Raw genomic sequence first — 27,160 nt, 5'->3', positions numbered from 1 at the left:
CCTAGTGGTTCAGTGGTTTCTCAAAACCTACCCCAATTTGCCTGAGCTACTGGTAAAGGTGAGCCGCGTTAGTGCCCATTTCCGCAAGTCATCGATAGCTTCCGCCGGTCTGGCAACGCTTGCAATTGCCAGCTCACTGACTGTTGTGCGATGTGAGCACGCGCTGGAACTCGACGTTCCACATGTTGGCCAGGCTTTGTAAGCAGAAGAGGGCAGTAGTGGAATACAAGATGCAACATCGCTTTTCCAGTCAGCTTCCGCTTTTCACAAGCGACAAGTGGGCATTGATGTCTGACCTCTGTGAGGTTTTAAGCAACTTTCAGGAATCAACACTTCTGTGTCTGACCAAACGCTCGCTGCTCACAATTAAGGCGGACGCTTTGCATGTGGAAGAGGTGGAAATGGGGGAAGAAAGTACACAGGGTGATAGCCAGACCACCCTCAGTTAGTCTTTTATGCGCAAATTGGATGATGATGAGGAGGAGGAGCAGGAGACGGTTGCCTCCGCTACAGAGGGTAGTACTCATGGAAGTTTTATTCCATCTGCTTGGCGTGGATTGGTAGAAGAGGAGGAAGAGGATGAGGAGATTGAGTCATCCTCCTGTTGAGGACAGCAAAGTCTTGTCTGTTGGGACTCTGGCACACATGGCTGACTTTAAGTTAGGCTGCCTTTCCTGTTACCCTTGCGTCGTACGCATTTTGGCCAACACCGATTACTGGTTGTTCACCCTTCTCGACCCCAGCTACAAAGAGAACTTCTCATCTCTCATTGCTGTGGTGGAGAGGATGAGCAAAATGGCGCAATACCAGAAGGTCCTTGTGGAAAAATTGCTCCAAAAATTTCCAGCTGACAACGCTGGCTGCAGAGTACGTGGGAAAGTGAACAAGTTGTGGTCTAACTTGTCACAATTAAGGTGTTCAACTGTGTTGTGGGACTTTATTTGGGCTGTTTTAGAGAAGATGGGATTTGACAGGGTTTTTATTGGGTAAAACTGTTATATAAAGGAGCAAGCGTGTGTAATAGTATAAATAGAAAGGCATACAGTACATTTGAGTTATATTGGAAAATGAGAAAGGGTTGCCTCTTCTCTACTATATCATTTGCTTTGATTTCTGAACTTTTGGCCAATTTAATTAGGAATAATGAGGAGATAAGTGATTTTGTACGTGGCCCAATGGAAGATCGGTTGCTAATGTATGTTGATGGTATGTATATGATAGTTCTTTTGAGGGATGTGTTGACTTCAATTCCAAAATTAATGTAATCATCACTATTCCGATGCCTGACCCTAAAATCTAGCATATGTGCTGACAAGAGTGCAATCGCCACATAGGTTCATAGGAGTGGGGACAGCCGAATTAGATCTACTACCCATGTGCCAATTGAACACATCGGTGCATGCATGAGATGTCAGGAATCAGAAAAGTGCTTGATCATTTCCATCAGTGGGACAGAGGCAGTGGCTAAGTTAGAAAGGCAGAGGTGAAGCAGTGCTCTGAGGGGCTACACCCCTCCACTCAGTGCTTCACATGCTAAATTTGCATAAACATAAAAGAACCAATTTATCTAAAGTGACACAATGGATTGCTGCAGGGTTTTTGCAATCATGAACAACCCTACCACGCAGTATGTCAGGTTTTACTAGGGTCAGGGACGGACATACCACATGTGCAGCCGGTGCGGTTGCACAGGGGCCCAGAGCAGTAGGGGGCCCCTTCCTACTGGCAGCAGGGGGAGATGAGCACTTCCATTGTGGAAGCGCTCATCTCTATTCATCTGTATTGCTGTCCTTAGAACAGCGATACGGATGGATGCTGCGACGGGGCAGGGGAGAGGCGTCCCCCTTCCCCAGTCCTCTCATATGCTACAGGCACTAGGCCTGACACCTATCGGAGGACGGCGAAGGCGGCGTGATGATGTCATCACGCCGCCTGAGCCATACAGCGTGGGACACAGGCTGGAAGAGGCCTGCATTGCATCGCTGAAAGCGGCAAGGAGGTAAGTATGTGAGTTTATTTTTTTATTTACACTTTACTAGGGGCCCTATCTGGCACTCATGGGGGCATCTACTGGGGCCCTATCTTATGTACTGGCACACATGGGGGGCACTATGGAGGAGGAGGAGCACTATGGGGGCCCTATTTTAAATACTAACCCACATGGGGGCACTGTGGAGGGCGGAGTACGATTGGGGCCCTATTTTATATACTGGCACGTAAAGGGGGCACTATGGAGGGGGAGGAGAACTATGGGGGGCCCTATTTTAAATACTGACACACATGGGGGCACTATGGAGGGAGGAGTACTATTGGGGCCATCTTCTGGGGCTCTATCTTATATATTGGCAGACATGGGGGGCACTATGGAGGGGGAGTAGCACTATGGGGGCCCTATCTTATATGCTAGCACACATGGGCACTATGGAGAAGGGGGGAGCAGTATTGGGGCATCTACTGGTGACCCTATTTTATATACTGGCACACATTATGGGGGCATTTTATACTGGCACATTGTCAGGCACCATGGGGACAAGGGGAGGCACACGATATAGGAGGCACTATGGGGACCTTGGCTTAACTGGGGGCACTAAGAGGTTTTTTTTTGGCAAACAGTAGGGGGCATTGGCACACAATGAGGGTACTATGGGGACATTGACTCTATAGGGGCACTAAGAGGAGGTTTTTTTTTATACTGTCACACAACAGGGCACTTTTATGTACTGGTGCACATTATAAGGGGGCATTTTTCTACTGATACACATTATAAAGAGAATTATTACCACTGGGGACATTATGGTGGGCATTATTACAGTTGAGGGACTATGAGGAACTTGAATACTAGTGTGAGCACTATTGGAGCATTATTACTTCTGGGACACAGTGGGGTCATTATTACTGTAGGGGCACTATTACTACTACGTGTTGTCTGGTAGATAATTATTTCTATTGGTGGGATTTTGGGGATCACTGTTACTTTGGTGGGCACCCTGGCACGGTATCAGCTTAGCACACTTATTTTTGGGGAACATTATGTTTACACTATTAGTGTCAGGAACACCGTTTCCTGGGCGCAGTTATTTTTTAGGACACTGTGTGCCAGTAATTATTTAAGGGGAACTATCTGTGTGTAACTTGTATAGGGGGCACAGTATTAGAGGGGTGTTGATTAGGTGGGAGGATGATGGAAAACTAGGAAACTAAGATGTCTGTCTGTCAAACCCTGCAGAAAGAAGAGATGACTGAAATCATCATAGCGGTGTGGTTTGAAACAAGAAGATGAGGACAGAGAACATCTACATCAACGAAGATGGCCCTGGATTTAAGAGGTATGTGGACCTGTATTAGGCTACCTTCACATCTGAGTTAGTGATTCTGGTAGGCTCTTCCAGCAGAGAACAGCCTGCCGGAATGCTCCAGCACTGCTGGATGCAGACAGAATGTTCGCCAGCCACATTAACTATAACGGGGTCTGGCAGAGATCGGCCACAATCCGGCAAAAATGCAGAGAATCAGCGGGACACAAACCGCTGCATGCCTGAGTTTGTGTCTGGCCAATTCCATGCATTTTCTGCTGGATCAGGTGGCCGGAGCGTAGTGCTGCAGGTGTGAAAGTAGCCTTACCCTGTATGTTTTGTATTGCTATAAGTAATGTTAGGACGGAATAGGTTATGTTGAGAATTTGGCTTGGAGGGGGGAGGGGGGGCAGGCACATTCTTTGCACAGGGGCCCTCTGCTGTCTGTGTCCGCCCCTGACTAGGGTTGATCTTGCTGACAGATGCTATTTAAGTTTATTTTCAAAAAAATCCAATTTATTCATGAAGAGATGTTGATAGGGTTTCTTATCTGTATGACAGATAAAAAAAAAATTTAGGTGGTGGTTGTAGTGGCAGGGATGTTAAACATTCAATAGATGCTGCAGAGATGGTGGGGTAGAATGGGGAATAGAAAAAATAAATAAATAAAAAGTTAGGCCAAGCCAAGGTTTTCTAATATACCAGCATATCTTGGAAACCACATGGTTCCCATAAAATCCAATTCACTGCAACATAAGCTGTGAGAAGTGAGCTCTCCTAAGCAGGGTTGCTTAATTATTGTTTGGTTACTGAAGTCATCACATGACATGACATTAGGACTCCAAATACAATTCAATAAAGTCTTTGAGGCTCAGATCTTTCCTAGGAATCAATTTCTAAAGTGTAAAGAGGTAACACGCAGCACTGTTTACATGAACTATGCATCCCACTATGTTTGTTATGGAAAAGTATGGTGAACTGTTCTCTTTAAAAGGGGTTGGCCCATTACAATATCCACAGGGTCTGACCACTGGGGCCTCTGCCAATCATGCTTTGCTCCCTGTTTGAATGGTGCGGCATACATGCATATATGACCACCACACCATTCAACTCTATGGAACTGCAGGAAATAGCAGAGTACAAGCACTCGGCTAGCTCCGGCAGCCACATAGAGCTGAATGGAGCAGCATCCTGCCTATGTGATGTCTGCTTCATTCACATGGGGGAGCAAAGCCCCCCCTTCTCATGATTGGCAGGGGCCACAGCAGTCGACTCGCCACTGATTCGAAAATTACGATACGATACGTTGTCATTAGAGATTCTGCAGCTTCGCTGAAGTTCCCCAAGAAATACGATTTGTTATGAATTAATTTGTATCAAATTGCTATAAATCAGGTATACCCAGGCAACTCTGCCTTAGGGTACGGCTACACGGAGCGGACATTTAATAATGAAGATACTGTATAGTCGGTCTTCATTGTTAATGGCCATGTGGCACCTTTAATGCATCTTTAAACAGGGGCTGGTATGGTGTTTGGCTGGTTAGGTGGGGGTATAATATGCTGGCATACCCACTTCTCCAATGCCAGCACTCTCCTGCCCTACAGGTGAGTACCCTTCTTCTGCCATCTGCTTTTCCTCCTTTTCCACATCATTTAATATATATGAGAATATGTCATTAAGAACATCCAGCTCCTTTTTTCTCTGCATCTTGCTGACTTTCTTAGGAAGTAAAGCAGGCAAAAGATGAGGATGGTGATCATTAAGACCTGGCTCCCCCTAAGGAGTGCAACCGGTATGGTACTGGTTAGCACACTGGGCACTGGAATAATAAAGGCTTCCATCTTATTGTTATTGAATTCTTCTATTAATAAATTTCAGAAACATTCTTCCTAGCGGATGAGCACTTGCCATATCTCTCCCTATGCTCTCCCTAATGGCGGAGCAGAATGGGATGAGGGCTTTATAGGGCTGTAACATCACAGGGGATGGCTATCTGCAGACTCGCTGGCTGCATGGCATAATGGGTGATATTGCGTTCTCCGGCTTGTCTCCTCTACACTAAGTTTTGCTTTTTAACACATGCAGCACCTGATTCATTACCACAAAGCGCAAGGAAATTCAGATTTGTTGCGCATCAACGTTTTCCACAAGTTCGGACCAAATTTTGCTTCAAAAGCTTCGCTTCACTCAACACTAGTTATTATAATGGGAAAACACCTTTAAGATGTAAAGCATAATTGAAACTTACATAATCACACATAACCAGCCTTGTAGAAAGGCACAGTAGAATGCAGCATATATAAAAACAGAGGCACACTGGAATAACGAAAACAGGCAGCTTGGTAGTACAGAAGATAACTTTGAATTACCATGAATAAGGCTCATACTACATCTTTGTTGATAAGTCACTATTGTACAGTAGAATGCATACCACTGTCCGTAATCTCAGCCAGACTCAAAGAACCCATAGTAAAGCTTCACTCAGAAGTTACTGTATAGAATATATCAGGGATGGTCAACCTGCGGCTCTCCAGCTGTTGCAGAACTACAACTTCCAGCATTCCCAGACAGCCTACAACTATCACCCTACAGCAGGGCATGGTGGGAATTGTAGTTTAACAACAGCTGGAGAGCCGCAGGTTGTCCAGCCCTGAGATAATTAGAAAATGCTCCTTTTCTAGCAGTTCCTTTTGCAGCACTTTTTTGGGCAAAACCTGTTTTACAGCAGCATGTAATCTTACATTGGTCATACATATTGAAACCATTATGCATTCCTATTTTAAGAACACTGAAAAAAAAAGTGTTTAAAGTGGCAACAAGGTAAAAGATTAAGGAGGTAATTTTATCAAACTGGTGTAAAGTTGAACTGGCTTAGTTGCCTATATCAACCAGTTAGATTCCACCTTTCATTTTGGACAGTTCCTTTGGAAAATGAAAGGAGGAATCTGATTGGTTGCTATGGGTAACTAAGCCAGTTCTACTTTACACCAGTTTGATAAATTCCCCCTAAATGTGTTTTTTATTGGGAGGGAAATATTGATGACCTAGCCTAAGGGTCATCAATATCTGATTGGTGGGGGTTTCAACAACTGGTATAATCACCAGTCAGTTGTTTGAAGAGGCTGCACCTCTCCAGTCAGTGCTGTAGCCCCTTGACTGCATACAAAGCACAGCACCGTCCATTTTATTGCACCTGTTCTCAGTATATAAATTAGATTGAGCTGCACCAAAGTCATGCACCTGGTAAAAGTGACATCACTGGCACTACAAAAAGGCCACAGTTTCTTCAAACATCTGATTGGGGTACCCAGAGTTGGGCCCCCATTTATCAGATATTGATGGACTATCAATATTAAACCCCCGGATAACCCCTTTAAATTAATCCAACAGTAGGGGGCAGCAATGAGCATACATTTTTGTAATTATCAGTAGAAATAAATAAAAAAAATGGGTTTAGACTAGGGCAGCAACGTTTTGCTCACATATACTGTATATACTATTCAAGAAAGATAATGATTGATTTTGTTACTGAAGTGTTTATTTCTTTGGAGCCACACAAGGCTAAAGCAATTAAACCTAGACACTAAAGATAGTAAAACCACTCTGATCTTCTTAATGAACACTTCAGACCATTTTAATTTTCTTTCATTAATTGAATTCATTTATAAAAATGACTTTTCCTGATTAACAATGTTAGTACCTGGCAGTGTAGGGCATCATCAGCAGATGTCCATACGCAATTTTTTTTTTCAGACTGGATGCTCCATTTGGGTGCTTGCCCCTTGTTTTCTTTTGCCGCCCTGTATGCTAATTAGTAGCATCGGTACAGGGAGGAGGAGACAGACGTGTTTTTTAATGGCCAGGTACAGGGAGAAAAAAAAAAGCTCACCTTCTCCCTGGCTATGACACGCTCTACTGCGAATGGGCAGCACAGCGAGGGAGAAGGAGATGGCCCTTGAGTAACATGACTGTCTCCCCCTCCCTGTACCGATGCTACTAATTAGCATACAGGGCGGCAAAAGAGAACAACGGGAACAGCGCCCCAACGGAGCAGCTGATCTAAAAAAGAATTAGCACATGGACTTTTACTGATCATGCCCAAAACTGCCAGGTACTAATATTGTTATGTCAAGACCATTGAAAGGTCCTCCTTAATACTGTGCAGATAGTTAAACTGTTGCATGTAACCTGTTGATTATAGAGTTGGTGCCTGACAGTTGTTAGATGGGTTTTTGGGCATCTGCAGCTCATGAGAAGGGCGCTCTGTTAGCTGTGGCCAACAGTTGCCCCTGGATGACTGAAGTCATGCGGCAGACATAAAAATCTAATTTCAAAGTCACTCTGTAATACTTTAGCACAGCAGCAGATTAAAAAGTACACACAGGTTACCCTGATGATAACACATGATCACTGGGTAAGACCCAGACCCAGGACCCACTACAGTGTAATGAGCTACTTGGCATAAACCACCGATATGAAAAGGGGTTTTACAGCGAGACAACCCCTTTGATGTAAAAACAGTCATATTTTAAGCCACAGAAATAAAGGAAAAGGGATCTATGATAAAACAACATAATGTCCCAATTTCTCTATATTTCAAGTATGCGTTGACACTGAATTTGTGTCATTATTAAGGCATTATGATATTTGGGATTAAATAAAATAATGCTGTATGAGGTATTCTTGTTTCATAGCCTTGCAGAGTAGTTTGCTGTATATTATTTGTCCTTGAGTATGATATTCCCCATATACCACGTTAGTAGAAGCAATATAACAGAATATACCCCCCCACACACACAAACAAAAACATGCAAGCATTAGTAATTAAATAGGAAAGACTACCCAAACATTATGAGTTACACCATCAAAATATAAAAAGTACTTTGAAAAAGTACACTCATGATTTCCTAAAGTAAGTGAAATGTATTAGAATTATAAAAATTTGACCTATAAGAACAGAGTTTGCATGAATTTTTGCAGTCTATTCCAGAGTAACCAGTTTGGGAGGTTCTTCCCATTTAGAGCAACTATAAAAGGTTTGGTAGTAGCATAGGTTAGAAGACACAGAATTTAGTGTGCAGTATAATCAAAGTATTTTTTGCCCAAAGTGCAGAAAATTTGTTTTTCATCATCCTAAAGTCTACAAACGCAAATCACACAAGGTGGCAGATTTTCCCTTTGAAATATAACGGTTGATAAATGTATGCTTTGATGATACAAAAATAATGTGGGTTATAATGCAGCATAGTACCTTTTAACATACACCTGTGGGTAATACATATAAATTGTATAATACAGAATATGGATGCAGGAACTTTTTGCAAGTTCATTTTCCTAAATGCTTAAATTTCACTGGGGCTCTGCTCACACATGTCCTGAACCATGTGTCAAGTTCATTATGGCCTGTTTTCTTCCCTTTTTAACTTATAATGTCAGAAGGTCAACAAATGATGCTTGAAAATATGTTTCTCACCACAAAGCGTGGCAGAAGGGGTCATGGTGTGGGGCTGTTTTGTTGGTAATGATTTCAAATACTTGTAAGAGAATTAAAGAGGACCTTTCATAGATTTTTTTTTAGTTTAATTAAATACCTTTCTTTGCCGGGTATCCCCCGCTGATGCTGCCACCCTGCCTGTTTTTTTAAAATATTGCTTGTACGTCCCACTGTGCCCCCCTGCTGTTTTTCCCACCCACAATGTTAATTATGAGCATCGGTACAGGGAGGAGGAGACGCCAGGGTTTCTCAATAGGCGTCTCCTTCTCCTTGGCTGTGCCGTGATCCAATCACAGCGGAGATCGTCACAGCCAGGGAGAAAAAACAGCTCACCTTCTCCTTGGCTGTGACGCTCTCTGCTGTTATTGGATCGTGGCACAGCCAGGGAGAAGGAGTCTGCTATTGAGAAACCCTGGCGTCTCCTCCTCCCTGTACCGATGCTCAGAATTAACATAGTGGGTGGGAAAACAGAAGGGGGCACAGCGGGCGTATAAGCAATATTAAAAAAAAAAAAAAAAAAAACAGGCAGTATCCAGCAAAGAAAAGTATTTAATTAAACTAAAAAAATATAAAAATCAATGAAAGGTCCTCTTTAAAGGCAAACTTAACCAGCATGGCTACGACAGCATTCTGCTGCATTGCACCATTCCATCTGGTTTGCACTTAGCTGGGCCAGAAGCTTCTTTTCAAAGAGAAGGGTGATGGAGGGAGGTACAGCCTATGACCTGTTTGACAAGTGCTAGGCATACATGGGAAATACTTCAGAACTGTTGGAAAGGCATCCCTGGTGGGTATCTAATGAAATTTGTTTGAGAGAATGCCCAGAGTGTGCCAAGCTATAATCAAGGCAAATGGTAGCTACGTTGAAGAACATGTTGTAAACTATAATACAAATTAGAACTGTATTATCTATATTGTGGTCAATTCAATGTTTCAGCTGCAATATTATTTAGTTCAAATGACTATTACTATATACTATAATACATACCTGACTGTTCATTTCTTAAAACTAATGTCATGAGCAGTTATGATTATAGCTAAAAGGTATATGATTGAAGCCAGGGCAGTTATTTCAATGCTGTGTCGGGGTTCGAGACAACTTTCATACAACTTTTTTGCTTCATTAGGTTCAATTGGAGACATTCAACCAGTTGGTTTTGTTTTTCTCTATATAAGTTGGTCTAAGAAAGGTTAAATTTCACGGACAATGGGTAAGCAATGGGTCAAAACTAGTTTTTAAATAAGCCACCCTTTTTCACACTTTAAACTTGACAACAAGTTGGATCCTTTTTCCAATTGATAAAAACTGAAAGACACAATAATTGTGTTGCTCCTGGGGAAATAACATGATCAGTTAGCCTTATTGAAAGAAGGCATGATTTTATGTAGCTTTTAGTATGTTTTTGTATGCTCTTTTGTTCAGTGTCCTTGATTTTAAATTTAAAGTTTTAACAATGGTTATAAGCACTGCTAGAAAAAGCAGTATAATGGTTAAAACTTTATCTCAACTCTATTCAGATATTCAATGATTCCAAGATGATATGCTATTTATTTAGTTCAGTAATTTATATTGCCCACAGGTGTTTACAGCTACTTTAGTTCAAGTAAAGAAATTTTCATATGGTTCCACAAAAATATATATCCATATGAAAACTCATTTTCTATAGTTACCACCATTTGTTACACTGCTACATTGTGTACTTTGCTGCTAAACATAATGTAAAGTACTAAAAGAATACCCTTTTGTCAGTGCTACAGAATCTAAAGACAGACAGTGCAAGAATAGAATTAAAGACGTGTAACTGTTCCATGGAGAATAAGAAATAGAATCAGAGTCCAGTGCAGCAACTGCATTAAAGGCATGCATTTTATGCCACAGGCAAAATTAAAAATAGGTCTTTTACTTGTTGATATTTTTCGATTTGGATAATCTGTGTCTGGTCTAGAGAGCCACTGGACAATGTAATTCTTCTTTAAAGGATCAGAAGAGTTTCCTAAAACAAAGAGCAATTCCTTTGTTAAACACTTTTCTCAAATAATGCTTACTTTTAAATGACAGAGATAAACAGGCACTGGTTACCAGAAATTCAATCATTTAGTTAAAGGGGATGTCTCACATCAGCAAATTACATTTATTATGTAGAGAAAGTTAATACAAGGCACTTACTAATGTATTGTGATTGTCCATATTGCCTCCTTTGCTGGCTGGATTCATATTTCAATCACATCATACACTGCTCTTATCCAGGGGTTTCAATCACCCTGCAATCCAACAGCAGTGGCCTTACTTGCACATCAGCCTCTCTGGTGGCCAGAACCATGGGAGCACGTATAAGCACGCACGTGCAGCAGATTCCATCCTGGCCACCTTGTATCTGTGGCGGTGGTCGTAACCCCTGGATACAAGCAGTGTATAAAGCGATGGAAAAATGAATCCAGCCAGCAAAGGAGGCAATATGGACAATCACAGCACATTAGTAAGTGTCTTGCATTAACTTTCCCTACATGATAAATGCCATTTGCTGAAGTGAGACAACTGCTTTAAAGGAACAAGGGACCCATTAAAAGTCAGTGGTGAAATGAATAATGATACATGACAAGTAGAACAGATCCTTCATAATTGATTAATTTTTCATTTTTGTTTCCCCTTTGACTTTTAATGGGTCCATCAGGTTCCTGTTAAGGCATTTGGTGTCATGGTTTTGGTCTATTGCTTTCTATTTTCTGGCAAGCCAGCTGTCCTATTCTGACAGATGAAATAAATGTAAACCTGATGGACTCCTCATACAGTAAATTAGTGAGATGTGATAGGATGCATTACAAAACAAAATCACATCATTATACTGTATTTGTCATGGATCCTGAAAAAACTGAGCCTACGATATACTTAGCTTTTTGCTTGGTTCTGTTCATGCTGACATTATTTCTGTTCTGAATAATGATGATTTATTACGGTCTGTTGAACAGCCCTATCATGATTCCATAATCTGGGATTTAGCCTCCAGCTCTATACTCCTGCACAAATCAGTGCCTACATAGATTACTGTAAGCGGTTTTGTTGTAGTTTTTGTGGTGAAACACAACAAAACATGAATACACAATGATCTCTTGGCTTAGATGTATGCAGGTGTTGCTAAAATACCCTTACAATATGGTAGCAGCTCTTGTTATACTGTATGTGCTGCCTGTAATCATTATTCTGTGTATATGGATACTGCATAGTACAGTTGTTCTTGTTCTGTATCCAATTCTCAGTATCTGATCCTATTCCGTATATATGGGCACTGCATACTACAACTTCTCTTGTTCTGTATACTGTGTGTATAATTAACAATATCTGATCTTCTTCTGTACATATGGAGACTGAACTATATATATGGACACTGCACAGTACCACTTCTCCTGCCCTGTATACTGGGTGTAATTCTCAGTATCTGATCTTATTTTGTATATATGGACTCTGCACAGTACTGCTTCTCCTGTCCTGTATACTGGGTGTAATTATCAGTATCTGCTCTTATGTATATATGGACCCGGCACAGTACCACTTCTGTCCTGTATACTGGGTGTAATCCTCAGTATCTGCTTTTATTCTGTATATATAGGGTCCTGGGCCATGAAGTGACTGAAGACCCAGGATCCTGCTTCCCGGGGTAGGCCGGCGGGAGGTAGGGGAGGTGAGCTACCGGCCTCAGTTCCATCTTCCGCCCCGGGGGTCAGAAGATCCAGCAGGAGTCATGGTGCAGCGGCCCCTGCAGCCCCCGGAGGTGAAGCCGTGTCCATCGTCGGCGGTTCCAGGAGGGCAGACAGTAGCCCTCCAAGAGGTACGCAGAGTGCTCCTGGGGGTGGGCCGGGCTCGGTTGAGGCTGACTGGGGCAACATGAAGCCCCGGGAACTAATCGCCGTTTACAGCTCCCGGATCACAGCCTACCTCCGGGAGTACGAGGAAGCGAATAGGACCCTCAAGAAGGTGAGGGAGAACCTAAGGCTTGAGAGGGGGAAGGTGGACAAAGCAGCCAGAAAAAACAGGCAGGAAATATCGAGAAAAATAAAAGGCTTAAAATAAATTGTTAAAGAGCTGCAGGAAAGAATGGGGGCCATTCTGGAAAACAGTGGTCCCTTTAAGGAAAAGCTCATGAATGATCAATGGTTTAATGAAATGGCTGGAAACCTGAAACAACAAGAAGATGACTCCTCTAGTGAGGAGGAAGAGTCGGACATGGGGGGGCAACATGCGGAAACTGGCATCACCGCAGAGCAGGTGTGCCTGCCCCCCACTAGTTCCAATGAGGAAATAGACTACAGTGAGAGTAGCGGAGTTGGGGGGCAGCTTATGGCCGAAATACACCACCTGGAGTCCCCCAAAATTTGTGAGGACATTTGTTTTGGTTATGAATTACCTGAAGATGAGCCGATGGGAAGGAAGAGAAAAACAAAGACATTAAAGCCAGAGGTGAGGTATGTCTATGTGACCCACCCTGCGTGCCCTGGGCCAGCTGAAAAGCCAGCTCACGGCACGAACCCCACCATCCTCCCTGGCCCGATCTCTGCTGTGGGACCGGTGCGTAGGAGTGGGGAGAAAGATGTGGTAAAGATGGCGCAGGACGCCGTCCCTGTTTGCGGTAACAGGGGCGGTGAGGAGAAGCAGGAGGGGCCAGACAGGAAGGCTCCCGGGCGAGTGGCGAGGCAGGCATGGTTGGTGGTCGGGTGGCTCCGCCCGCCTCTGCTGGGGCATTGGACAAGTGCCGGGTGGAGGTGTGGCGGGGCGATGTGGCTGCCACTGCCCCCCTTGCAGAGGTCGTTGCCGGGATCCCTGTCCTGGGGTCTGTGTCCTCTGCCCCGGTCTGCTTCGCCGCTCCCATGCGCCCTGCCGTCCTCCCTGTCAGTTTTGGCATGGCGGCGGGGGACGGGGGGGCAGGGGTGGTGGGGATGGCTGTGGGTGGAGGGGGTGCGGCCGTGGGTACAGCGGTGTCCCGATCCGGAGTTGCAGGGGGGGGGGGGTGCGAGGTGGCTGCCTCCGCCCCTCCCAATTTACATGCCCAAGTCCTTGCCGGCGTTCCAGTCTCCTCTGCTCCGCTTCAGTCCCTTCCGCTGGTATTGTTGTGGCGGCGGGGAGTGGAGGCACAGTGGGAGTGGTCAGGGGTGGAGGGGGTGGGGCTTCGGATATCCACAAAGGAGCTCAGAGCAGCGTGTGTGTGGGCAGGGAGGGAGGGGGGGGGGGTCCTGGTGCGAGTGTGGTGCGCGCCGCCCCTCCCTCCTGCACTGTCCATCAAGTGGATAAGGCCGGCATGGAAATGCTGGACAAAACAAATAAACTGACCTCTGTCCCCTCTGGCCCAGCAGTGTGTGTGGGGGGAGGGGAGAGTGCGGTAGTGGCCACTGAAGAAGTGGTCACTTGTGTGAATACAGTTTACGTTAGTGGTGTTGCCCCAGGCCCTGATGGAGGGGTGAATGTTGGAGGTCAGCCGGCCACTGTACAAGTGGCTGGTGCTCCTCATGTAGCCCCTTCAGAGGGGTCTGGAGTGACACCTGTTGTAGATAGGTCTGGGGGGGGTGGGGGTGGGCCCGGTCCGGCTGCCCCTCCTGTGTCGGTTACGCCTGGCAGAAGTTATGCTGGTGTGGTCGCCGGCGCAGGGGGGGAGGGGCGGTCCCCATTGTACTCCCCATTACCAATGTCTGGTGACGGTAACTTGCAGCGGCAACTTCTAGAGGCTCTTAGGAGAGGGGAGAATTCCATTACAGTAGGGGGGCAGCAGGTGGATCTATCCTTCTGGATAGACAGGCGTGGCCTGCGTGCCTTCCGAGAGCAAGGCGGGGGCGAGACCACCTGGTCCTCACCCACAACCGGCCCTGGGTCAGCCAGACGGAATGTAGTCTGTCTGAAATGGAGAGGCAATGAAGTGTGCCCTACCAGGAAGAGGGTGGCAGAGCTTCTCTTTCAGATGGGCATCAGGGCATGTGACATCTTTGCCCTGATACATCCGTATGGCACCCGGGAGTTTGATGTCAGTTTTGCCCGGCCAGAGGGTCTTGAACTTTTCTGGTCTGGGTATGAACTGGCAAAAGACCAGCTGGACTGGCAGGGGTTTTTTGTGCAAGCGATAACCTGCCAGAATGAGGTCAAGAAAGTGACCGTTCTGACCCGTAATGAGTCACTTTCTTGTGTTGACATCTTAACCTGGTTGAGCAGGTACGGGGACGTCCAGGGTCTTCCTAGCAAGAACCTGGATGAGTTTGGCATCTGGTCGGGTGCCTGGACGTTTCTGATTAAGTTTGAAACATTCAGGGGGGTCGGTTTCCCACATACCGTCATCTGCTTTCCTTGGTCGGGATAGGATCATGGTGTTCTACAGGGGGCAGCCTAAGCTGTGTTACAAGTGCAGTAGCCCTTCGCACTTCAGCGCCAGCTGCCGAGTGCAGAGGTGCACGTTGTGCGGGGGTGAAGGCCATCTAGCTGCATCTTGTGGGCAGATTAGATACAACCTGTGTGGTGAGCTAGGGCACCCGTTCAGTCGTTGTCCTCGCTCTGTCGCCAATGTGGCTCGTGCACGCCGGGAGGCCCCCACTACCGAGGCGAGTGCTGGCGAAGGCGACAGGGCAGTGGGGTCGATGAAGAGAAAAGCAAGCCCGTCCCAGCAGAGACGGAGGGAGAGGCGTCAAATGGAGAGGGGGCAGGTGGAACCCCCTCCCGGGGTGATGCCTGTGCCCTCCCAAGAGAATGCCTCTCCTAGAGCTGAGACCCTGGGGGATATCGAGGTGAATGAGGAACTCAGGAGACTAGACCGTTCCGAGGTGACTCTGTCCTCTTGCTACGAGAGTGCAACAGAGGAGAGTGAGACAGAGTCTAAAAGAACAAGAAGGAAACGTCTGACCAAAAAAAGATCTAGCCCAACTAGAGTGCCTGTGGAAGGCAAAGCCAGCTCCCCCCTGGACCTCTCTAATCCTGACTCTCTTCCCCTGGATCTTTCCAACCGGTACCTCACCTTGGATGAGATCTCCGCCTCCTCTTCTTCCGGGGAGGAGGTTGAAGGTGGGGAGCCGGAGGGGCAAGAGAAGGAGCCTCTAGAAGGGCCCGCGCCCCCCCTCCCGGTGACGATGCAAGGTCCTCGGGAGGTGGGGCGGGTCCAGACACTGGGAATGGGAATGACAAGGGTGGTGCGAGGGGGGAGGTGGTGGTGACTAATGAGATGGACACCACTGTCTCTCTCAAAAGAGATCGTGCCACCTTAGGGGGTAGCCAAAGAGGGGTAAAAAGAAGAACAAGAAGGGGAAGGGAAGGAAAAAGGCCGTCTAATTTAATCACTCTATATGGTGGCACTCTCTCCGTTGACGCTGGCGACCATTAATGTCGCCAACCTCTCCTATGCGGAATGGGCTTATGGAGCATTCAAAGGTTTGGGAAGAAGGGACCCATGCACAGCTTTTGTAGTTAGCATAGTGGTCAGGTACTTCACATGGAACGCACGGTGTTTAGTTTCAACCCAGCAGAAAGTCCTCCCTGTGGAAGAGGTGTGTAGGAACATTCTAGGTGACCTGGCGAAGGTTTGCTCTCTTGAGTGCGAGAAGGTGGCTACGAATGGGGTCTCTTACCTCTGGAGAGGCTTTACCTTTGATGTACCTTAGCCTCAGTAGCACTTTTCCTGGTGTTGGGCTGAGGCTTTCACATTAGGTTTTTGTTTTGTATTTAAGATGAGTTTTTGAAGAAAGGTTTGCAAATGACTGAACTTGGGCCTTCGGGTGGATTTTAATATTGGTTTGTATAGATTGATATGGTTGTTATAAGATGTATATATTGTATGATAGGGTAAGTGGGGTGTAGTTAGGTTGGGTGGGATAGGTTGGGATAGGGTGGGGGGGGCGGGTTCATATTTTTTTTCCGTGTGGGGAGGCCTGCATCCAGCCCTGGACTATGCGGACATAGGAGGACATGAGGCGAGGGGCTGGGTGTGGGTGGTGGAGGAAGGGTTGGCCTCATGGAGGGACAAGAGGCGGAGGATGGCCCTAGGTGAGGGTGATGGGATAGATAGATTGGTAGGGTTAGTATAGGTTTGTTTTTGTTTTTCTCATATGTGTGTGTATACCCAAAAAATACCAAAAAATGTATATGTAAAAAAAAAAAGTAAAAAATAAAAAATTTTGTTATTATTTATTGTAACAATTTGTCATTTATTTTCTGTTAGAAACAATTTGTATAAATTTGTATAAATTTGAATATAGTCGGGGTTCAGCCGGATCGGATGTTTACGTTAGGCTAGGTTTTATTTTCTCTTTTTAGTAGGTATGAATGAGATAGTATGCATGGAGCTGGGCCAGTAGGGTAAGTGTATATACTTGTTTTATATCTTGTTTGGAAATTTTATGGCAAAATTTTTGTATTTTTGTATAAAATTAAAAAGAATTCCTCAGTATCTGCTCTTATTCTGTATATATAGACACTGTACAGTACCACTTCTCCGGTCCTATATACAGGGTGTATTTCTCAGCATCTGCTCTTATTCTGTATATATAGACACTGCACAGTACCACTTCTCCTGTCCTGTATACTGGGTGTAATTATCAGTATCTGATCTTATTATGTATATGTGGACTCTGCACAGTACCCCTTCTCCTGTCCTATATACTGGGTGTAATTAGCAGTATCTGATCTTAATCTGTATATATGGAACCTGCAAAGTACCACTTCCCTTGTTCATTACATACAGACACTGCACAGCACCACTTCTCTTGTTATGTATACTGGGTGTAATTCTCAGTATCTGCTCTTATTCTGTATATGTGGATACTGCACAGTACTACTTCTCCTATCCTGTATACTGGGTGTAATTCTCAGTATCTGCTCTTATTCTGTATATATGGACACTGTACAGTACTACTTCTCCTGCCCTGTATACTGGGTGTAATTCTCAGTATCTGCTCTTATTCTGTATGTATGGACAGTGTACAGTACCACTTCTCTTGTCCTGTATACTTGGGGTAATTCTCAGTCAGTGATGGCCAGTTCGCAGTGTTCGCCATCGAACACATGCGATTTGCCATCTTAACTTATAAGTCTGGCGAGGCACAGGTAAGTCCTTACCTGTGCCTGTGCGCGAGCCGGTCTGAAATGAAATGCGGTCTCTGGGAGCAGGCTGTTCCGAGAACGGCCCCTGGAGGCTGTTCTCGGAACTGCCTGCTCCCGGAGACCGGATTTCATTTCAGACCGGCTCGCGCACAGGTAAGGACTTACCTGTGCCTCGCCGGACTTATCAGTTAAGATGGCAGATCGCATGTGTTCGCTGGCGAACACTGCGAACTGTCCATCACTGACTGAGAATTACCCCCAGTATACAGGACAAGAGAAGTGGTACTGTACAGTGTCTATACATACAGAATAAGAGCAGATACTGAGAATTACACCCAGTATACAGGATAGGAGAAGTAGTACTGTGCAGTGTCCACATATACAGAATAAGAGCAGATACTGAGAATTACACCTAGTATACATAACACAAGAAGTGGGAAGGGGTTAATACAGTCCTGATCAAAAGTTTAAGACCAAATGAAGAATGACAAAAAATCATATTTTACATTGTTGGATCTTAACAAGGTTCCAAGTACAGCTTCAACATGCAAGAAGAAATGAGTGAGAAAAAACATTTTTTGAGCATTCAATTAATTGAAAATAACAATTAAACTGAAACAGGCTGTTTTTCAGCTGATCCAAATTTTAGGACCACATGCCTTTAAAAGGCCAAATCTGTGCAAAGATGTGGATTCATTGCCATTTTCTGTCAGGTAGTCACACGTTGTAATCGCAAAGGTAAAAAAACTCTCCCTTTTTGAACGTGGTCGGGTTGTTGAACTGCATAAGCAGGGTCTCTCACAGCGCGCCATCGCTGCTGAGGTGGGACGCAGTAAGACAATGGAATTTTGAATTTCTTAAATCATCCTGAGTGTTATGGAACAAAAAAGTCAAGTGGAAGAACCAAAAAAATTGAATCAGCACTGAGCCGGAGGATCCAATTGGCTGCCCGTCAAGACACTGGACGATCCTTGACCCAAATTAAGGCCCTTACTGGTGCTGACTGCAGTGCCATAATTATCAGATGGCATCTGAGACTGAAGGGATTCAAAAACAAAAAAACATCTTCAAAGACCTCGTCTCCTTGAACGCCACAGAACCGCTCGTTTGGACTTTGCAAGAGAGCTCCAAACATGGGACATTAAAAGAAAAAGAAAGTTTTATTCTCTGATGAGAAAAAATTTAACCTTTATGGTCCTGATGGTTTCCAACGTTACTGGCATGACAAGCAGATCCCACCTGATATGTTTTCTACGCGCCACAGTGGAGGGGGCGCCATAATGGTCTGGGGTGCTTTTTCCTTCAGTGGAACAATGGAGCTTCAGGAAGTGCAGGGGCGTCAAACGGCCGCTGGCTATGTCCAGATGTTGCAGAGAGCATTCCTAATGACTGAGGGCCCTTCGTCTGTGTGGTAACGACTGGGTTTTTCAACAAGACAACGCTACAGTACACAATGCCTGCAGGACAAGGGACTTCTTCCAGGAGAATAACATCAATCTTTTGGCCCATCCTGCGTGTTCCCCTGATCTAAGTCCAATTGAGAACCTTTGGGGATGGATGGCAAGGGAAGTTTACAAAAATGGACAACAGTTCCAGACAGTAGATGGCCTTCGTGCGTCCGTCTTCACCACTTGGAGAAATGCTCCCACTCACCTCATGGAAACGCTTGCATCAAGCATGCCGAAACGAATTTTGGAAGTGATAAACAATAACGGCAGAGCTACTCATTACTGAGTTCATGTTTGGAAGTTGGATTTCTGTTTTGGGGGGTTTAGTTATTTTTTTTTGGAGGTGTGGTCCTAATCTTTTGATCAGTTGAAAAACAGCCGGTTTCAGTTTATTCGTTGTTTTCATTAAATTGAATGCTCAAAAAAAATGTTTTGTCTCACTACCATTTCTTCTTGTTGCATGTTGAAGCTCTACTTGGAACCTTGATAAGATCCAGCCACGCTAAATATGATTTTTGCCATTTTTCAAGTGGTCTTAAACTTTTGATCAGGACTGTATAAAAACTTTAGTTGTAGTCATAGCTACAAAATATTTTGGAACAGGTAGATTTTTCCTTTTTTTCTTATATTGTGTGACGATGAGAGTTTTGGCCAGTTTCACCTACATAGACACCACCAGTGAGATATTTGTTACATTCTTTATAATCTGGTAGACCTCATTTGGCGTGGCACAATAGTGATGTAGTCTTCAAGCAACCCTCCAAAAAAACTAACTGCTAGAGCAACTAGATTACCAAGAAGTAAGCTCCTATGATAAAAAAGAAAAACAATAGTTACTTCTAGCAGTCATCTACAACCCACATTTGGGGATTCTGAGGAGAGATGGCCAGAGACTACGGAGGTCATTTATCAAACTTGTGTAAAGTAGAACTGTCTTAGTTGCCCATAGCAACCAATCAGATTCCACCTTTCATTTTGACAGATCCTTTGAAAAATAAAAGGAGGAATCGAATTGGGCAACCAAGCCAGTTCTACTTTACACCAGTTTGATAAATGACTCCCTACATCCAAAACAAAAAAAAAAATGAAATCATTATTTCCAGGCCCTCTCCCACTCCTGTTATAGGCAGCCCCCCATTCTCAGAAACATCTTTGTCAAAAGCTCACTGTCCTCTCCAACAACCACAGCGATATTCCCCTCTAACCAGGCAAAAAGTAAGACCTGTCCATATGTATTGATCATGAATTAATGTGTGCCCATTGATTTATATTCTTCTACATCTCTTATGAAATTAGCTCCTCAGACCTCTTAGGTTCATCATATTTATAGACTAGTTCTCTATTGGGGACAATATAACCTTCACACTCCTTTACACTCCTAATCTATAACTGCTCAAACAATTTACTGCTACCATAGTTTGTTTAGGCTACTTTCACATTAGCGTTCGGGGCTCCGCTTGTGAGTTTCGTTTAAAGGCTCTCACAAGCGGCCCCGAACGCATCTGTCCAGCCCTAATGCATACTGAGTGGATGCAGATCCGCTCAGAATGCATTAGTCTGGCAGCGTTTGGCCTCCGCTTCGCTCAACGGGTGTCCGCCTGGCCGTGCGGAGGCAATCGGATCCGTCCAGACATACAATGTAAGTCAATGGGGACGGATCCGTTTGAAGTTGACACAATATGGCTCAATTTTCAAACGGATCCGTCCCCCATTGACTTTCAATGTAAAGTCTGGACGGATCCGTCTGAAGCTACTTTCACTAGTTTTTTCTACAATATAATGCAGATGGATCCGTTCTGAACACACATGCATTATATGAGCAGATCCGTCTGGGCACACACCAGACGGATCCGCTCTGAACGCAAGTGTGAGAGTAGCCTTACTCCTCTACTTTTATTGATCTGTCTCACGTACCTCACTATTCCTATGTATGTCTATGTATAAAAAAGGTAATCTTTAGCCATTGTGTTATTACATGCCTGATGAAGAGACCTGAGTCTTGAAAACTTGTAATTTTTTCATTATCTTATCAGTTAGCCGTTAAAAGGTATCAATCGGTAAGGAATTTAATTATTTAGGTTTACTATTTACTGGCTAACTTGGTACAAACATACTTTTTACTTTAACCCTTTAAGGATGAGTGCCAGTGGAAATATGAGTGCCAGTGAAAATATCAGTGGAAAACATGCAATTTGCATTTTGCAAGATCACCTGCTCATTAATTTCTGTAAAATCCCTGTTGTAAAATGCAAATTTCAGCCCTTGATAAAAAGAAAAAAACTTGAGGGGTGTAGTTTTCAAAATTAGGTCACTTATTTGGGGGGCTGCGGGTTTACTGTATGGGTACCTCAGGATCTAAGCAAATCTAACCTGAAAACCATTACAGCATAATCTGCACTCAAAAACCAAATGTTGCTCCTTCACTTATGGGCTAATACAGGAACTTATGTCCACTTTTATGGCATTTCCGTTCTCATAACCCGCCTATGAATTAAAGTATTATGGTTTAAGTCTCAGAGTTTGGCACCAAAATGTCATATATGTTGCAATTTTCATTTTGCACGGTCCGCTGTGCATTCATTTCTGCAAAATAACTGTGGCGCCAAAATGCTCTCTCCACCCCATAATAACTTAGGGGCGAAGTTTCCAAAAACGTTCGGCGATTTCTATGTTGCATTTTGAAAGCCTGCAAAGCAGCCAATTAACAAGCGTCATACTACTTGCCCCAAGAGGCCATCACAGCCATGCCTACTATTGGCATGGCTGTGATTGGCCAAGTGCAGCATGTGATCCAGCCTCTATTTAAGCTGGAGTCACGTAGCGCCGCACGTCACTCTGCTCTGATCAGTGTAGGAAGAGGCTGCAGCTGCGACGTTGGGGCGAGATTAGGCAGTGATTTACTCTTCAAAAACACTTAATGAAGTGATTGATCTACAGCTGTGGATCATTCAACTTCTGCTATTTAATTGCTCACTGTTTTTAGGCTGCCCAGAGCGTTTTTCTGTCACTTTTTTCTGGGGTGATCGGCGGCCATTTTGTGTCTTGTGGTGCGCCAGCACAGGCTGCCACCAAGTCCATTAATCCATCAATAGTATTTTTTTTCTCCTATAGCCTACATCAGGGGCTTGGCTGTGCTTATTGTCACTCCTAGAAGCTCAGGATAGAATTTTCTATATTTTATTGAGGGATGAAATTCACTTGCAAAAATAGCAATCACCTAAATCTGGTGTTCCAGCTGTGGCTAGCCAAGTGTAATACTGTCGGCTGTCTGGCAAAGGATATATTTTTTTCTGGGGTGAAATTCAATTGCCAAAATAGCAATACCGCAAATCTGGTGTCCCAGCTGTGACTGGACAAGTTTTATAGTGTCCGTCAAAGCATAGCTTTTGTTCTGGGGTGAAATTAAATTGCCAAAATAGCAATACCCTAAATCAGTGGTTTCAGCTGTGGCTGGACAAGTTTCATAGTGTGCTTAGAAAAATAGCTTTTGTTCTGGGTTGAAATTCAATTGCCAAAATAGCAATACCCTAAATCAGTGGTTTCAGCTGTGGTAGGACAAGTTTTATAGTGTACGTAAAAGAATAGCTTTTGTTCTGGGTTGAAATTCAATTGCCAAAATAGCAATACCCTAAATCAGTGGTTTCAGTTGTGGCTGGACAAGTTTCATAGTGTCCGTCAAAGGATAGCTTTTGTTCTGGGGGTGAAATTCAATTGCCAAAATAGCAATACCCTAAATCTGGTGTTCCAGCTGTTGCAGGCCAAGTGTAAATCTGTCCGTAAAAAGGGTATATTACACTTAGCGTGCATCTCAAAGTGTATTTCTTTCCGTAAAAGGGTATATTACACAAAGTGTTACATTACAATTGCTGAAAGCATAATGCTTTAAATTTGCACGCACTATTGTGCATCTCATAGTGTATTTCTGTCCGTAAAAGGGTATATTACACTCAAGGTGTAAATACAAGTGCTAATAGGGTCATCCTCAATAACTTCACACGCTACCGTGCATCTCCAAGTGTATTTCGTTCCGTTAAAGGGTATATTACACTAAGTGTTAAAATACAAGTGCTCAAAGCATAATCCTATAAATTTTTTCACACGCTACTGTGCATCTCCAAGTGTAATTCTGTCCATAAAAGGATACCTTTCATCCAGGGCCTAAATACTAGGCCTACAATTGATATTCCCCTAAATCTGTGGTTACTGCTGTGTCTGTATTAGTGTAATACGGTACATAAATAGATAGCCAGATAGTTTTTAGGTGCCTGTAAAAAAAAGGCCTGAATTTGAATTCAATACATTGGGCCAAATCATTTTTTTCTTATTGTGGTGAACGGTTATGATGAGGAAAACATCTAGTAAGGGACGCGGATGCGGACATGGTCGTGGTGGTGTTAGTGGACCCTCTGGTGCTGGGAGAGGATGTGGCCGTTCTGTCACAGCCACATGTCCTAGTGAACCAACTACCTCAGGTCCCAGTTGCCAGACAGAATTTACAGCGATATTTGGCGGAGCCCAATGCCGTTCTAAGGATGGTGAGGCCTGAGCAGGTACAGTCATTAGTCAATTGGGTGGCCGACAATGGATCCAGCACGTTCACAACATTATCTCCCACCTAGTCTTCTGCAGAAAGCTCACAGATGGCACCTGAAAACCAAGCCCATCAGTCTGTCACATCACCCCCATGCATATCAGGGAAACTGTCTGAGCCTCAAGTTATGCAGCAGTCTCTTATGCTGTTTGAAGACTCTGCTGGCAGGGTTTCCCAAGGGCATCCACCTAGCCCTTCCCCAGCGGTGGAAGACATAGAATGCACTGACGCACAACCACTTATGTTTCCTGATGATGAGGACATGGGAATACCACCTCATCAGAGTCAGCACGTCTATGATGATGACAAAACACAGGTGCCAACTGCTGCATCTTTCTGCAGTGTGCAGACTGAACAGGAGGTCAGGGAGGAAGACTAGGTGGAAGACGATGCAGGTCATAGACCCCACATGGAATGAAGGTCGTGCCACTGACTTTCAGAGTTTAGAGGAAGAGGCAGTGGTGAGACCGAGCCAACAGCGTAGCAAAAGAGGGAGCAGAGGGGAAAAGCAGAACACCCGCCGCCAAGAGAGTTCGCCTGCTACTGGCCACCGTCACCTGGGACCGAGCTCCCCAAAGGCAGCTTCAAGGAGTTCCCTGGCATGGCAGTTCTTCAAACAATGTGCTGACGACAAGACCCGAGTGGTTTGCACGCTGTGCCATCAGAGCCTGAAGCGAGGCATTAACGTTCTGAACCTTAGCACAACCTGCATTACCAGGCATCTGCATGCAAGGCATGAACTGCAGTGGAGTAAACACCTTAAAAACAAGGAACTCACACAGGCTCCCCCTGCTCCCTCTTCTGCTGCTGCTTTGGCCTCTTCCTCCGCCTTGGGAGGAACGCTGGCACCTGCCGCCCAGCAAACAGAGGATGCACCACCACCTCCGTCACCAAGCATCTCCACCATGTCACACGGCAGCGTTCAGCTCTCCATCTCACAAACATTGGAGAGAAAGCATAAATTCCCACCTAGCCACCCTCGAGCCCTGGGCCTGAATGCCAGCATTTCTAAACTACTGGCCTATGAAATGCTGTCATTCAGGCTGGTGGACACAGACAGCTTCAAACAGCTGATGGCGATGGCTGTCCCACAGTATGTTGTTCCCAGTCGCCACTACTTCTCCAAGAGAGCCGTGCCTTCCCTGCACAACCAAGTATCGAATAAAATCAAGTGTGCACTGCGCAACGCCATCTGTGGCAAGGTCCACCTAACCACAGATACGTAGACCAGTAAGCACGGCCAGGGACGCTATATCTCCCTAACTGCACAGTGGGTTAATGTAGTGGCGGCTGGGCCCCAGACGGAGAGTTTGTTGGCGCACGTCCTTCTGCCGCCAATGATCGCAGGGCAACATTCTTTGCCTCCTGTAGCCTCCTCCTCCTACTCGGCTTCCTCCTCCTCTTCTTCCACCTGCTCATCCAGTCAGCCACACACCTTCACCACCAACTTCAGCACAGCCCGGGGTAAACGTCAGCAGGCCATTCTGAAACTCATATATTTGGGGGACAGGCCCAACACCGCGCAGGAGCAGGCCCCACACCGCGCAGGAGTTGTGGCGGGGTATTGAACAACAGACCGACGAGTGGTTGCTGCCGGTGAGCCTCAAGCCCGGCCTGGTGGTGTGCAATAATGGGTGAAATCTCGTCGCAGCTCTGGGACTAGCCGGTTTGACGCACATCCCTTGCCTGGCGTATGTGCTGAATTTTGTGGTGCAGAAGTTCATTCACAACTACCCCGACATGTCAGAGCTGCTGCATAAAGTGCGGGCCGTCTGTGCGCGCTTCCGACGTTCATATCCTGCCGCTGGTCGCCTGTCTGCGCTACAGCGTAACTTTGGCCTTCCCGCTCACCGCCTCATATGCGATGTGCCCATCAGGTGGAACTCCACCTTGCACAGCAGGCCATAGTGGAGTTTCAGCTGCAGCATGCACGGGTCAGTCGCACTGCGGAACAGCACCACCAATGACTGGGCCTCCATGCAAGACCTGTGTGCCCTGTTGTGTTTCGAGTACTCCACCAACATGACCAGTGGCGATGACGCCGTTATCTGCATTACAATACCACTTCTATGTCTCCTTGAGAAAACACTTAGGGCGATGATGGAAGAGGAGGTTGCCCAGTAGGGGGAGGAAGAAAGGTCATTTTTAGCACTTTCAGGCCAGTCTCTTAGAAGTGGCTCAGAGGGAGTTTTTTTTGCAACAGCAGAGGCCAGCAAGGGCCCACTACTGGAGGACGAGGAGGTGGAGGAGGATAAAGCATGTTCACAGCGGGGTGGCACCCAACACAGCTCTGGCCCATCACTGGTGCGTGGCTGGGGGAAACAGAGGACGATAACTATACACCTCCCACAGAGGACAGCTTGTCCTTACCTCTGGGCAGCCTGGCACACATGAGCGACTACATGCTGCAGTGCCTGCGCAACGACAGCAGAGTTGCCCACATTTTAACATGTGCGGACTACTGGGTTGCCACCCTGCTGGATCCCCGATACAAAGACAATGTGTCCACCTTACTTCCTGCACTGGAGCGTGATAGGAAGATGCACGAGTACAAGCGCATGTTGGTAGACGCGCTACTGAGAGCATTCCCAAATGTCACAGGGGAACAAGTGGAAGCCCAAGGTGAAGGAAGAGGAGGAGCAAGAGGTCACCAACGCAGCTGTGTCACGGTCAGCTCCTCTGAGGGCAGGGTTAGCATGGCAGAGATGTGGAAAAGTTTGGTCACCACGCCACAGCTAACTGCACCACCACCTAATACGGAAAGTGTTAGCAGGAGGCAGCATTTCACTAAATGGTGGAACAGTACGTGTGTACACCCCTCCACGTACTGACTGATGGTTCGGCCCCATTCGACTTCTGGGTCTCCAAATTGTCCAAGTGGCCAGAGCTAGCCTTTTATGCCTTGGAGGTGCTGGCCTGCCCGGCGGACAGCGTTTTGTCTGAACAAGTATTCAGCACGGCAGGGGGCGTCATTACAGACAAACGCAGCCGCCTGTCCACAGCCAATGTGGACAAGCTGACGTTCATAAAAATGAACCAGGCATGGATCCCACAGGACCTGTCCATCCCTTGTGCAGATTAGACATTTATAACTACCTCCCCTTAACCATATATTCTTGTACTCCAGGGCACTTCTTCATTCAATCCTCTTTTTTTAATTTTTCCATTATATTGCGGTGCAACCCAAAGTTGAATGAACCTCTCCTCCGTCTGGGTGCCAGGGGCCTAAATATCGTAAACTGGCCTGTTCCAATAGTGGGTGACATGAAG

General features: G+C 45.5%; 1 protein-coding gene across 1 annotated transcript in view; it reads right to left on the bottom strand.

The window, feature by feature from the left end:
- LOC122928255 (A disintegrin and metalloproteinase with thrombospondin motifs 2-like) overlaps positions 1-27,160 on the bottom strand; it is a 670,803-nt gene that overhangs the window by 78,637 nt on the left and 565,006 nt on the right. The window contains exon 21 of the mRNA XM_044280912.1: positions 10,695-10,784. Coding sequence (XP_044136847.1) covers positions 10,695-10,784 — 90 coding nt within the window. The remainder of the gene's footprint in view (positions 1-10,694; positions 10,785-27,160) is intronic.

This window comes from Bufo gargarizans, chromosome 2, assembly GCF_014858855.1.
Source record: "Bufo gargarizans isolate SCDJY-AF-19 chromosome 2, ASM1485885v1, whole genome shotgun sequence".
NCBI classification, from domain to species: Eukaryota; Metazoa; Chordata; class Amphibia; order Anura; family Bufonidae; genus Bufo; species Bufo gargarizans.
Note: the sequence above shows the minus strand (reverse complement) of the source record. Positions and strands in the feature narration are given on the sequence as shown.